Source organism: Salmo salar, chromosome 15 (genome assembly GCF_965601325.2).
Source record: "Salmo salar chromosome 15, fSalSal1, whole genome shotgun sequence".
NCBI lineage: Eukaryota > Metazoa > Chordata > Actinopteri > Salmoniformes > Salmonidae > Salmo > Salmo salar.
The window spans coordinates 22,935,855-22,950,559 of record NC_138305.1 but is presented as its reverse complement, the minus strand read 5'-3'; the positions used below and the strand labels follow the sequence as shown (position 1 = coordinate 22,950,559).

Here is a 14,705-nt window from a genome sequence, read left to right as displayed (position 1 = left end):
GGACTGAAAACTACCCTGAGATATGTATCAACAACTGTCTTTTCACTTTAATCATGCTTTACGTTAATGAAGAGGCATACATTTTAATGAAAACACTTCCATTTAATGTAAGACCCAATCACTTTTTGGGACTTATCAATTCAGTTATTCAATTCACTTATCTATTCAATTCACTTATTCAATTCACTTATTCAATTCACTTATTCAATTCACTTATTCAATTCACTTATTCAATTCATGATATCTACCCATTTGATTCTTAAAGAAACCTTAACTTAGAAGTGCCCGGTGAGTTCAGTTCAACTGTCGTACCCTGGCAGAAGCCAAAATAGAAGCTTGTTTGTTTTCATTTACATTGTTTACAAACACTGTAGCTACAGAACGAGGTTAAAACTACAATAGAATGGATGGTCAGTCCTTGCATCCATAGCCCTGTCTATGAGTTTCAGAGTGGTTACATTTCTCAATCTCTATCCATCAGCTTTTTACTGGAATGGTGGGCGGGGAGTAGCCTACGCTTTATTGTTTCTACTGCTGATTGCTGCTTTAAAGGCCACGTTTCAAGTTTAAATTTGCCAATATAAATAAACTATACACCCCTTTTGTAGATAGCTTTATTTATTTGTTTTCTTTAGCAGCGTGTGCTAGTAAGTCACCCCCCCCCACCCCCAAGTGCATGACTTAGCCTGGTCCCGTGTGGCTCAGTTGGTAGAGCATGGTGTTTGGAACGCCAGGGTTGTGGGTTCGATTCCCACGGGGGGCCAGTACGGGGAAAAAAATGTAATGTATGCATTCACTACAGTAAGCCGCTCTGGATAAGAGCGTCTGCTAAATGACTAAAATGTAAATGTAAAAATGTTAGCCTGGGATATTGCCTGTGACGTTGGTTCAGGTGAAGTCTATGGAGCTGACTGGGGACAACCATCTGATGAAGACTATGGAGCTGACTGGGGACAACCATCTGATGAAGACTATGGAGCTGACTGGGGACAACCATCTGATGAAGACTATGGAGCTGACTGGGGACAACCATCTGATGAAGACTATGGAGCTGACTGGGGACAACCATCTGATGAAGACTATGGAGCTGACTGGGGACATCCATCCATCTGGTGAAGACTATGGAGCTGACTGGGGACAACCATCCATCTGGTGAAGACTATGGAGCTGACTGGGGACAACCATCTGATGAAGACGATGGAGCTGACTGGGGACAACCATCTGATGAAGACGATGGAGCTGACTGGGGACAACCATCTGGGGAAGACTATGGAGCTGACTGGGGACATCCATCCATCTGGTGAAGACTATGGAGCTGACTGGGGACAACCATCTGATGAAGACGATGGAGCTGACTGGGGACATCCAACCATCTGGGGAAGACTATGGAGCTGACTGGGGACATCCATCCATCTGGTGAAGACTATGGAGCTGACTGGGGACATCCATCCATCTGGTGAAGACTATGGAGCTGACTGGGGACATCCATCCATCTGGTGAAGACTATGGAGCTGACTGGGGACAACCATCTGATGAAGACGATGGAGCTGACTGGGGACAACCATCTGGGGAAGACTATGGAGCTGACTGGGGACAACCATCTGATGAAGATGAAGGTTCTACAAACGAGTAGCTATTACTTCTCAGCCTGAAGTCCTTGAATAAAACTAACGTGATCTGCTTGAATTTAAAATGTTCTACATGTACATGAGTTGTGTTGGTAAAAAATAACAACCTCAATTTGACATTGCTAGCTGGCTTCTGACTTATTCATGCTACTTTTATTAGCAACTGGCAAGCTGTATCAGGCAGCTTTTAGATGCTAAGCTATCCATCTGATTTGATTGTTAAAATGTCATTAGCTAGCAAGCTAGCTTGAAACTGGTGGGAGAAGTTAGCGAAGATGGTGAACGTTACCTGTCTAAGTAGACTGTAATTGTTTTTTTTTTTTTAAATGCCCCTCTTGATTTCACTGCAAATAGGCTGTGTTGTTTTGGTATAATTTGGCTGAATAGGCTTGTGAACATTTACATTCAGTGTTTCATTAGTTCAGTCCAATCAATCAAATTTCAAATGTATTTATAAAGCCATTCTTACATCAGCTGATGTCCACAAAGTGCTGTACAGAAACCCAGCCTAAAACCCCAAACAGCAAGCAATGCAGGTGTAGAAGCACAGTGGCTAGGAAAAACCTCCATAGAAAGGCCAGAACCTAGGAAGAAACCTAGAGAAGAAACAGGCTATGAGGGGTGGCCAGTCTTCTTCTGGCTGTGCCGGTTGGAGATTATAACAGAACATGGCCAAGATGTTCAAATGTTCATAGATGACCAGCATGGTCAGATAATAATAATCACAGTGGTTGTAGAGGGTGCAACAGGTCAGCACCTCAGGAGTAAATGTCAGTTGGCTTTTCATAGCCGATCATTGAGAGTATCTCTACCGCTCCTGCTGTCTCTAGAGAGTTGAAAACAGCAGGTCTGGGACAGATAGCACGTCCAGTGAACAGGTCAGGGTTCCATAGCCGCAGGCAGAACAGTTGAAACTGGAGCAGCAGCACGGCCAGGTGGACTGGGGACAGCAAGGAGTCATCAGGCCAGTTAGTCCTGAGGCATGGTCCTAGGGCTCAGGTCCTCCGAGAGAGAGAATTAGAGAGAGCATACTTAAATTCACACAGGACACCGGATAAGACAGGAGAAATACTCTAGATATAACAGACTGACCCTAGCCCCCCAACATAAACTACTGCAGCATAAATACGGGAGGCTGATTAGTTAACTACATTACTGACTGACTAGACAAATTGTCTTCATGTTTTTGTTTCATTTCAGATGAAGAGAGCATTAGATCACTAGAAAGCAGCAGGCAGACAGGCAGACAGACCAGGGCAGCAGGCAGACAGACCAGGGCCCGTATTTACAAAGCATCTGAGTAGGAGTACTGATTATTATTTATTTATTTATTTTAGGATCAGTTTTGACTTCTATATCACAATGAATATGATTACATTGACAAGAGGGTGCTGGTCCTAGATCACAAGTCCTACTCTGGAGAGCGTTGTGAATACGGCCCGGGAAGAAAGCTGTTGCCCTACACCTTGCACAGCAGTCTTTCACCACAGGACCCTAGAGGTAGTACAGTCAATGCTTATGAACTGAATATCTGTATGTGAATTTCCATATCAATGACATTTAACAAAAGGGTTGAATTGTTCAGAAACGTGTGCGGTGAACATGGCTTTGGTGATGAAAGGTACATCATATATTTGTCATCCCCCCCCCCCCCCTAGCAGGCCACTGCGTGCTGTGACATGGGCTTGGATGGTGACACATCATCTTCAAGCTTCCTGTCTGAATACTGGGGGACTTCAGGGGTTCTGGTAGCAAGGGCCTTACCTGAGAGTACAGCAACAATCTCTCTGTTTCACAGCCATTCTGTCAACATGTACTGTATGTAACCACTAAGTCATACAAACTGCTACGGACGCAAGCACTGACTTATATTCAAATTGGTGAATGCAATGGTAGCTAGTTAACCTAACAGCTAATAAATATGCCCGCCTTCCTTCCTTCCTGTCTTCCTTCCTGTCTTCCTTCCTGTCTTCCTTCCTGTCTTCCTTCCTGTCTTCCTTCCTGTCTTCCTTCCTGCCTTCCTGCCTTCCTGCCTTCCTTCCTGCCTTCCTTCCTTCCTTCCTGCCTTCCTTCCTTCCTTCCTGTCTTCCTTCCTTCCTGTCTTCCTTCCTTCCTGTCTTCCTTCCTTCCTTCCTTCCTTCCTTCCTTCCTTCCTTCCTTCCTTCCTGTCTTTCTTCCTTCCTTCCTGTCTTTCTTCCTGTCTTCCTGTCTTCCTGTCTTCCTTTCTTCCTGTCTTTCTTCCTTCCTGTCTTTCTTCCTTCCTGTCTTTCTTCCTGTCTTTCTTCCTTCCTTCCTGTCTTCCTTCCTTCCTGTCTTCCTTCCTGCCTTCCTTCCTGCCTTCCTTCCTTCCTGCCTTCCTTCCTTCCTGTCTTCCTTCCTTCCTGTCTTCCTTCCTTCCTTCCTGTCTTTCTTCCTTCCTGTCTTTCTTCCTTCCTGTCTTTCTTCCTTCCTGTCTTTCTTCCTTCCTTCCTTCCTTCCTTCCTTCCTTCCTTCCTTCCTTCCTTCCTTCCTTCCTTCCTTCCTTCCTTCCCACTGTCGTGTCTTTGGCTATGCCGGATTAAGTGATATGACATGCTAACCTATAAAATTCTTTCTCTAATTAATATTACCTGATTAAGCTAGAAAGTCGGGGCACCACGGAATAACGTTTATAGAGCCGTTATCTTCCGAATAAACTCTTAAAATACTTAGTAATATTTTACATCGATAGCAGTCAATATTAACCCTTATCTTATTTTCAGTCTCATAATGAAAGTTGTAAATTCTTGGCTATCTTCACGAACCCTGGCTAACAAGTTGAATCAGCAATACAAAATTGGGTTTAATTATTTATTTACTAAATACCTAAACTAATCACACAGAATTACAAATACACCGAATACAAATGATGTCATACATGATGGCTGGTTACACAAAGGAAAGGGGGTTGGGCTTGAATGAAAGAGCGGGAAGATTTAGGAACAAAGAAACAGCAGCTATGCTATCGTAAATACATTATCTTATGCATTCTAAATTACCGCCCATTTGGAAAAGGAAAATGCAATAAATATTTACTCTGAGCTGCGCTTCGGTAGATTGGTCGTAGATGCTGGCCGGGTTGGCCAACAGATCTTCTTGTAAACTCGGAAGAATGTCTCTGGTGGTAAATTGGATACGTGGTGGTATCTTCGTCCGTCTGTTAGACTGGATCCGTCGTCCGTCCTTTCCTAGCCCCCGTCTACAGCGGCCGCTGCTAACTCAACGGCTAGGAAGTATCACTTCTGTAGTGAATAAGCTCAAAGTTCATACCATTCGCCACCAAAGCTCACGCCGAGGTTGGCTTAGTTCTGTTCTTGACATGTGTGTCCTTCTAACATAGAGGCTGCAGACCTCACGTACTGGAACAACCTGGTTATCTTTTCATCAAAGGCTTATATAGTGGAGAGGGGGGGAAGGATGTGTTTCATCGTTTATAACCCCTCCTCTTCACAGGGGTGGGCCACTGATCAAGCAGGGCACTTTCCTTATGAAAACCCAATTCTCTCATTTGGAAGCTAAAATTACATTTAATCTCCTAACAAACAATTCCAATATCAAACATTTCAATTGCATAACAATTCCATGTTACTCTGATAACTAGAGGGTGTATACTTTCTCAGGTACAGTTTATGTCGTCCTGTCATCAGTCATAATGTCTCAGATAACAACGAACTTTACATACATACTCATTACATTCCCAAGCATATTTCCAACTGGTTTTATTACCAAAATATGGTTCCTTTTCCCCATTTGTTTGATGTTCCCAGACTCTCTATATTTAACACAGGCTATTCAAGTCCTTCAGTAGGGTCAGAGAGGGGAAGGGAGAAAGGTATTTATGGGGGGGGTCATAAACCTTACCCACAGGCCAACGTCATGACACCACCTTCCTGCCTTCCTTCCTTCCTTCCTGTCTTCCTTCCTTCCGTCCTGTCTTCCTTCCTTCCTTCCCGCCTTCCTTCCTTCCCGCCTTCCTTCCTTCCTTCCTGCCTGCCTGGTGCCATTTAAGACACTTGTCTTTTTTGTCTTCTGTCATAATTATTCCTTACTCATGCTTCCTGCCTGTGTGAACATTTTTTTGTTCTACAAGTGCATCTTTCGCTATTCTTTCATTCTACAGTATGCTTCTCTTGTCCTGTGATTGACCCCTGTGTTTAGATTTTGGTACATTCCTGTTCCAGTTGACCATGTTTAGCCTGGAGGAAGCAACCACCTGCATCCTTAAAGTTGGGGGTCATTATCAGAAACGAGTTGTTTAGACAGATGACATGGCATCTTGTTGACTGGTCATATTCATACCAGTGAATGAACAGACTGACGGACAGACGGACTAACAGACAGACACATGGATGGACAGAGAGACGGAATCTCTGTATCACATCCGGCCGTGATTGGGAGTCCCATAGGGTGGCGCACAATTGGCCCAGCGTCGTCCAGGTTTGGCCGGTGTAGGCCATCATTGTAAATAAGAATTTGTTCTTAACTGACTTGCCTAGTTACATTTTTTGAAATAAATCTTATGCTTATTATTTTTGTCTATAGTTGAGTCTATAATGCTTTCTGAAGACAGTCATTCAGTCAATCAATCAAATGTATTTATAAAGCCCTTTTTACATCAGCTGATGTCACAAAGTGCTGTACAGAAACCCAGCCTAAAACCCCAAACAGCAAGCAATGCAGGTGTAGAAGCACGGTGGCTAGGAAAAACTCCCTAGAAAGGCAGGAACCTAGGAAGAAACCTAGAGAGGAACCAGGCTATGAGGGGTGGCCAGTCTTCTTCTGGCTGTGCCGGGTGGAGATTGTAACAGAACATGGCCAAAATGTTCAAATGTTCATAGATGACCAGCAGGGTCAAATAATAATAATCACAGTGGTTGTAGAAGGTGCCACAGGTCAGCACCTCAGGAGTAAATGTCTGTTGGATTTTCATAGCCGATCATTCAGAGTCCAAAACAGCGGGTCTGGGACAAGGTAGCACGTCCAGTGAACAGGTCAGGGTTCCATAGCCACAGGTAGAACAGTTGAAACTGGAGCAGCAACACAACCAGGTGGACTGGGGACAGCAAGGAGTCATCAGGCCAGGTAGTCCTGAGGCATGGTACTAGGGCTCAGGTCCTCGCCCCCAGACACAAACTATTGCAGCAAAAATACTGGAGGTTGAGACACGAGGGAGATACTGTGGCCCTGTCCGAAGATACCCCAGGATATAACCCCACCCACTTTGCCAAAGCACAGCCCCCACACCACTAGAGGGATATCTTCAACCACCAACCTACTACCTGAGACAAGGCAGAGTATAGCCCACGAAGATCTCCCCCTCGGCATGAACCCGAGGGGTGTGCCAAGCCGGACAGGAAGATCACGTCGGTGACTCAACCCACTCAAGTGATGCACCCCTCCTAGGGACGACATGGAAGAGCACCAGTAAGCCAGTGTAATAGGGTTAGAGGCAGAGAATCCCTGTGGAGAGAGGGGAACCGGCCAGGCAGAGACAGCAAGGGCGGTTCGTTGCTCCAGAGCCTTTCCGTTCACCTTCACACCCCTGGGCCAGACTACACTCAATCATAGGACCTACTGAAGAGATGAGTGTTCAATATAGACTTAAAGGTCGAGACCGAGTCTGCATCTCTCACATGGATAGGCAGACAATGCCATAAAAAATTTAGCTCTATTGGAGAAAGCCCAACATCCAGCTGTTTGTTTAGAAATTCTAGGGACAATTAGGAGGCCTGCGTCTTGTGACTGTATCGTACGTGTAGGTATGTACGGCAGGACCAAATCGGAAAGGTAGGTAGGAGCAAGCCCAAGTAATGCTTTGTAGGTTAGCAGTAAAACCTTGAAATCAGCCCTTGCCTTAACAGGAAGCCAGTGTAGAGAGGCCAGCACTGGAGTAATATGATCACGTTTTTTTGGTTCTAGTCAAGATTCTAGCAGCCGTGTTTAGCACTAACTGAAGTTTATTTTGTGATTTATCCCGGTAGCCGGAGAGTAGAACATTGCAGTAGTCCAATCTAGATGTGACAAAAGCATTTTTTTCTGCATTTTTGGACAGAAAGTTTCAGATTTTTGCAATGTTACCAATATGGGAAAAAAGCTGTCCTTGAAATATTCATGATATGTTCGTCAAAAGAGAGATCAGGGTCCAGAGTAACACCGAGGTCCTTCAGTTTTATTTGAGATTACTTGTACAACCATCAAGATTAATTGTCAGATCCAACAGAAGATCTTTGTTTCTTGGGACCTAGAACTAGCATCTCTGTTTTTGTCTGAGCTTAAAAGTAAAACATTTGCTGCCATTCACTTCCTTATGTCTGAAACACAGGCTTCTAGTGAGGGCAGCTTTTAGTGAGTTTGGTACACATCCGGTGGATAGAGAGACGTTTATTATGTTCAACATAGGAGGACCAAGAACAGGAAGCAGCTCTTTCAGTAGTTTAGTTGGAATAGGGTCCAGTATGCAGCTTGAAGGTTTAGAGGCCAAAACTATTTTCATCAATGTGTCAAGAGTTATAGTATTAAACTTCAGTGTCTCCCTTGATCCTAGGTCCTGACAGTGTTGTGCAGATTCAGGACAACTGAGCTTTGGAGAAATACGCAATAATTTGCTTTCTAATGATGATGATCTTTTCATCAAAGAAGTTCATGAATTTATTACTGCTGAAGTGAAAGCCATCCTCTGCTGCTTTTTAGTTAGCTTTGCGACAGTATCAAAAATACATTTTGGATTGTTCTTATTCTCCTCAATTAAGTTGGAAAAATAGGATAATTGAGCAGCAAGTGAGGGCTCTTCGATATTGCACGGTACTGTCTTTCCAAGCTAGTCGGAAGACTTCCAGTTTGGTGTGGCGCCATTTCTGTTCCAATTTTCTGGAAGCTTGCTTCAGGGCTCGGGTATTTTCTGTATACCAGGGAGCTAGTTTCTTACGACAAATGTTTTTTGGTTTTTAGGGGTGCGACTGCATCTAGCGTATTACGCAAGGTTAAGTTTAGTTTCTCAGTTAGGTGGTTAACTGATTTTTGTACTCTGGCGTCCTTGGGTAGGTGGAGGGAGTCTGGAAGGGCATCTAGGAATCTTTGGGTTGTCCGAGAATTTATAGCACGGCTTTTGATGATCCTTGGTTGGGGTCTGAGCAGATTATTTGTTGCCATTGCAAACGTAATAAAATGGTGGTCCGATAGTCCAGGATTATGAGGAAAAACCATTTAAGATCCACAACATTTATTCAACGGTTCAAAACTAGGTCCAGAGTATGACTGTGGCAGTGAGTAGGTCCAGAGACATGTTGGACAAAACCCACTGAGTCGATGATGGCTCCGAAAGCCTTTTGGAGTGGGTCTGTGGACATTTCCGTGTGAATATTAAAGTCACCAAAAAGGTGAATGTTATCTGCCATGACTACAAGGTCCGATAGGAATTCAGGGAACTCCGTGAGGAACGCTGTATACGGCCCAGGAGGCCTGTAAACAGTAGCTATAAAAAGTGATTAGGCTGCATAGATTTCATGACTAGAAGCTCAAAACGATGAAAACGTAGTCTTTTTTTCCCATTTTGTTTTTTTGTAAATTGAAATTTGCTATCGTAAATGTTAGCAACACCTCCGCCTTTGCGGGATACGCGGGGGATATAGTCACTAGTGTAACCAGGAGGAGAGGCCTCATTTAACACAGTAAATTCATCAGGCTTAAGCCATGTTTCAGTCAGGCCAATCACATCAAGATTATTATCAGTGATTAGTTCATTGACTACAACTGCCTTGGAAGTGAGGGATCTAACATTAAGTAGCCCTATTTTGAGACGTGAGGTATCACAATCTCTTTCAATAATGACAGAAATGGAGGTCTTTATTCCAGTGAGATTGTTAAGGTGAACACCGCCATGTTTAGTTTTGCCCAACCTAGTCTAGGCCTAGATCATATGCTTTCTGAAGACAGTCTAGGCCTATACGAGATGCTTTCTGAAGACAGTCTAGGCCTAGATCATATGCTTTCTGAAGACAGTCTAGGCCTAGATCATATGCTTTCTGAAGACAGTCTAGGCCTAGATCATATGCTTTCTGAAGACAGTCTAGGCCTATACGAGATGCTTTCTGAAGACAGTCTAGGCCTATGCGAGATGCTTTCTGAAGACAGTCTAGGCCTATACGAGATGCTTTCTGAAGACAGTCTAGGCCTATACGAGATGCTTTCTGAAGACAGTCTAGGTAGTTCCAGGTCCCTCAAGGCCAACAATAGAACCACTTTATTTTGATAACCAGGCAGACTGAAGTCAAACTTGAAGTAACTTCCCCTGAGGTCACAGAAGTCTGTTTGTCATTTTCTACACAGTATACAGTAGTTCTGGACTGTTGTTGAATTGACACATTGCCAGATGCTCTGTCTGCAACTCTGTATAGAGTTCCTCTGATGTGTTGTATTAATAAAGAAACGTAGATCATATCTATGTCTGATTTTAAAGTAGGGCTGATGCAAGATTGTGTCATAAGTTGGTGTGGTGTTGAACTCGTGGACAGAACACGGATTTCCTCCTACAAAAACAGTTTTTATCAGTTAGGCTTAGGGGTCCATTGCTGGCTGTAAAACAGTAGAGGGGGAGAGGCAAACCTGGCTCTCAGAAGACAGCCTATGTGCACACTGCCCACAAAAGGAGGTGGAAACTGAGCTGTACTTCCCAACCCCCTGCCAAATGTGTGACCATATTAGAGAGACATATTTCCCCGAGATTACACAGACCCACAAAGAATTAGAAAACAAACCCAATTTAGATTAACTCCCATATCTATTGGGTGAAATACCAGTGTGACATCACAGCAGCAAGATGTGTGACCCATATTTATGTTTATTTATTTTCCCTTTTGTACTTGAACTATTTTCACATAATATGACATTTGAAATGTCTTTATTCTTTTGGTACTTCTGTGAGTGTAATGTTTACTGTTTATTTCACTTTTGTTTGATCTATTTCACTTGCTTTGGCATTGTAAACATGTTTCCCATGCCAATAAAGCCCTTAAATTTAATTGAGTTGAGAGAGAGAGACGGGGGTTGGCTGTGTGCCTGTTGAGGAGAGAGGGAGAGAGACGGGGGTTGGCTGTGTGCCTGTTGAGGAGAGAGAGAGACGGGGGTTGGCTGTGTGTCTGTTGAGGAGAGAGAGAGACGGGGGTTGGCTGTGTGTCTGTTGAGGAGAGAGAGAGACGGGGGTTGGCTGTGTGTCTGTTGAGGAGAGGGAGAGACGGGGGTTGGCTGTGTGTCTGTTGAGGAGAGAGAGAGACGGGGGTTGGCTGTGTGTCTGTTGAGGAGAGAGAGAGACGGGGGTTGGCTGTGTGTCTGTTGAGGAGAGAGAGAGACGGGGGTTGGCTGTGTGTCTGTTGAGGAGAGAGAGAGACGGGGGTTGGCTGTGTGTCTGTTGAGGAGAGGGAGAGACGGGGGTTGGCTGTGTGTCTGTTGAGGAGAGAGAGAGACTGGGGTTGGCTGTGTGTTTTATCATACCAAACCCCTCAGTGTTCCAAGAAGAAATGTAATTTTAATGAAGCCTTTCACAATGGAAAACAGTGGTTCACGTTAGCTTTGCCTGCGATTGGGCTCTACATCGGACACCACTGATTGGCTTTTGTTGATTCCAAACATTACTGTTGCGTAGGAGGAGCCTGGTAGCTCTAGTCAAAACAAACCGGGCAGTTGAGCCAACAAGTTAACACCATTCATGACTTTAAATCCCCAACAGTGTGTTATTGGGTCACTGCATAACACAAGAAACATCTGTGGGTAAAATACCTTTATGTTAGTCTGTGCAATGTATTCCCAGAGCAGAGCAACACTTAATTAATGTAGTTTGTGTCCGAAATGGCACCCTATTCCACATACTGTATAATGCAGACCCTGCTATAATTAATAATAACCATATGGGCCCTGGTCTAAAGTAGTGCACTATATAGGGAATAGGGCTCTGGTCTATAGTAGTGCACTATATAGGGAATAGGGCTCTGGTCTATAGTAGTGCACTATATAGGGAATAGGGCTCTGGTCTAAAGTAGTGCACTATATAGGGAATAGGGCTCTGGTCTAAAGTAGTGCACTATATAGGGAATAGGGCCCTGGTCTATAGTAGTGCACTATATAGGGAATAGGGCTCTGGTCTATAGTAGTGCACTATATAGGGAATAGGGCTCTGGTCTATAGTAGTGCACTATATAGGGAATAGGGCTCTGGTCTAAAGTAGTGCACTATATAGGGAATAGGGCTCTGGTCTAAAGTAGTGCACTATATAGGGAATAGGGCCCTGGTCTATAGTAGTGCACTATATAGGGAATAGGGCTCTGGTCTAAAGTAGTGCACTATATAGGGAATAGGGCCCTGGTCTATAGTAGTGCACTATATAGGGAATAGGGCCCTGGTCTATAGTAGTGCACTATATAGGGAATAGGGCCCTGGTCTATAGTAGTGCACTATATAGGGAATAGGGCTCTGGTCTATAGTAGTGCACTATATAGGGAATAGGGCCCTGGTCTATAGTAGTGCACTATATAGGGAATAGGGCTCTGGTCTATAGTAGTGCACTATATAGGGAATAGGGCTCTGGTCTATAGTAGTGCACTATATAGGGAATAGGGCCCTGGTCTAAAGTAGTGCACTATATATCGAATAGGGCCCTGGTCTAAAGTAATGCACTATATATCGAATAGGGCCCTGGTCTAAAGTAGTGCACTATATATTGAATAGGGCCCTGGTCTAAAGTAGTGCACTATATAGGGAATAGCGCTCTGGTCTATAGTAGTGCACTATATAGGGAATAGGGCCCTGGTCTAAAGTAGTGCACTATATAGGGAATAGGGCTCTGGTCTATAGTAGTACCACTATATAGGGAATAGGGCTCTGGTCTAAAGTAGTGCACTATATAGTGAATAGGGCTCTGGTCTAAAGTAGTGCACTATATAGGGAATAGGACTCTGGTCTAAAGTAGTGCACTATATAGGGAATAGGGCTCTGGTCTAAAGTAGTGCACTATATAGGGAATAGGGCTCTGGTCTGAAGTAGTGTACTACATAGGGAATAGGGCTCTGGTCTAAAGTAGTGCACTATATAGGGAATAGGGCTCTGGTCTAAAGTAGTGCACTATATAGGGCTCTGGTCTGAAGTAGTGCACTAAATCAAATCAAATGCTATTGGTCACATACACATGGTTAGCAGATGTTAATGTGAGTGTAGCGAAATGCTTGTGCTTCTAGTTCCGACAGTGTAGTAATATCTAACAATTCCCCAACAACTACCTAATACACACAAATCTAAAGGGGTGAATGAGAATATGTACGTATAAATATATGGATGAGTGATGGCCGAGCAGCATAGGCAAGGTACAATAGAGGGTATAAAATACAGTATATTCATATGAGTAATGTAAGAGATGTAAAACTTATTGAAGTGGAATTGTTTAAAGTGACTAGTGATCCGTTTATTAAAGTGTCCAGTGATTGAGTCTCCATGTAGGCAGCAGCCTCTCTGTGTTAGTGATGTCTGTTTATCAGTCTGATGGCCTGGAGATAGAAGCTGTTTATCAGTCTGATGGCCTGGAGATAGAAGCTGTTTATCAGTCTGATGGCCTGGAGATAGAAGCTGTTTATCAGTCTGATGGCCTTGAGATAGAAGCTGTTTAGCAGTCTGATGGCCTGGAGATAGAAGCTGTTTAGCAGTCTGATGGCCTGGAGATAGAAGCTGTTCTTCAGTGTTTCGGTCCCAGCTTTGATGTACCTGTAATAGGGTGCCATTTCGGGAAGCTCCCTAGTTTCCGTGATGAAAATTGAACACCGTGTGAGCCGAGTAGCACTAAATAATACCCTTTTAGACGGACCTTACGGTGTGTTATAAAATAAAATCTGGCCATGATTTTTAGAACCCAATTTTTCTATCTCCCGTGCACATGCCGTTTTATTTTAATAAATCCATTGAATATAGGATACACCCTCGCAAAGTAATTCATTCTTAATTTGTTTTTTGAAGGCAGGTCCTAAGAAACATTATAAGACTAATTAAAAAAATGTATTTTCAAAAAATGAACAGAATGACATTTTGAGTTTTATTCATCTTACTGGTCTGTGCAGCCTATATGCTAGAGATTAAGTGCCCAGTAAAGAATTTATTCTCATCTCTTCTACAGGCCTTCAACATCCATGTGAATAGTGTTCTGCACTGTCAGGTACGCTATAGCCAGCTGCTTGGCCTACACCAACAGGTAAGATGACAACATCCATGCATTGCTTTCAGAAAGTATTCAGACCGCTTGACTTTAAAAAAAAATATATATATATTTACGTTTTACTAAAATGGATTAAAAATATATATTTCTCATCAATCTACACACAATACCAATAATGACAAAGCAAAAACAGATTTGTAGAACTTTTTGCACAAAAACAAACTGAAATATCACATTTACATAAGTATTCAGACCCTTTACTCAGTACTTTGTTGAAGCACCTTTGGCAGCGATTACAGCCTTGCATCTTCTTGGGTATGACACTACAAGCATGGTACACCTGTATTTGGGGACTTTCTCCCATTCTTCTCTGGAGATCCTCTCAAGCTCTGTCAGGTTGGATGGGGAGCGTCGCTGCACAGCTATTTTCAGGTCTCTCCAGAGATGTTCAATCAGGTTCAAGTCCGGGCTCTGGCTGAGCCACTCAAGGACATTCAGAGACTTGTCCCGAAGCCACTCCTGTGTTGTCTTGGCTGTGTGCTTAGGGTCGTTGTCCTGTTGCAAGGGGAACCTTTGCCCCAGTCTGAGGTCCTGAGCGCTCTGGAGCAGGTTTTCATCAAGGATCTCTCTGTATTTTGCTCCGTTCATCTTTGCCTCGATCCTGACTAGTCTTCCAGTCCCTGCCGCTGAAAAACATCCCTACAGCTTGATGCTGCCACCACCATGCTTCACCGTAGGGATGGTGCCAGGTTTCTTCCAGAAAAAAACGCTTAGCTTTCAGGCCAAAGATTTCAATCTTGGTTTCATCAGACCAGAGTCTTGTTTCTCATGGTCTGAAAGTCTTTAGGTGCCTTTTGGAAAACTCCAAGCGT

At 43.7% G+C, this 14,705-nt stretch overlaps 1 protein-coding gene and 1 non-coding gene across 3 annotated transcripts in view; both read left to right on the top strand.

Annotated features, from left to right (window-relative positions):
- The window catches only part of LOC106571015 (sorting nexin-17), a 65,895-nt gene that overhangs the window by 8,869 nt on the left and 42,321 nt on the right, over positions 1-14,705 (top strand). The window contains exon 2 of one of the 2 annotated variants that reach the window (XM_045695520.2): positions 13,795-13,869. The exons of the other annotated variant lie outside the window; for it this stretch is intronic. Coding sequence (XP_045551476.1) covers positions 13,795-13,869 — 75 coding nt within the window. The remainder of the gene's footprint in view (positions 1-13,794; positions 13,870-14,705) is intronic. 2 annotated transcript variants of the gene reach the window in all.
- Positions 689-764, top strand: trnap-ugg (transfer RNA proline (anticodon UGG)). The gene has a single exon. It is a non-coding gene; the product is annotated as a tRNA-Pro (tRNA).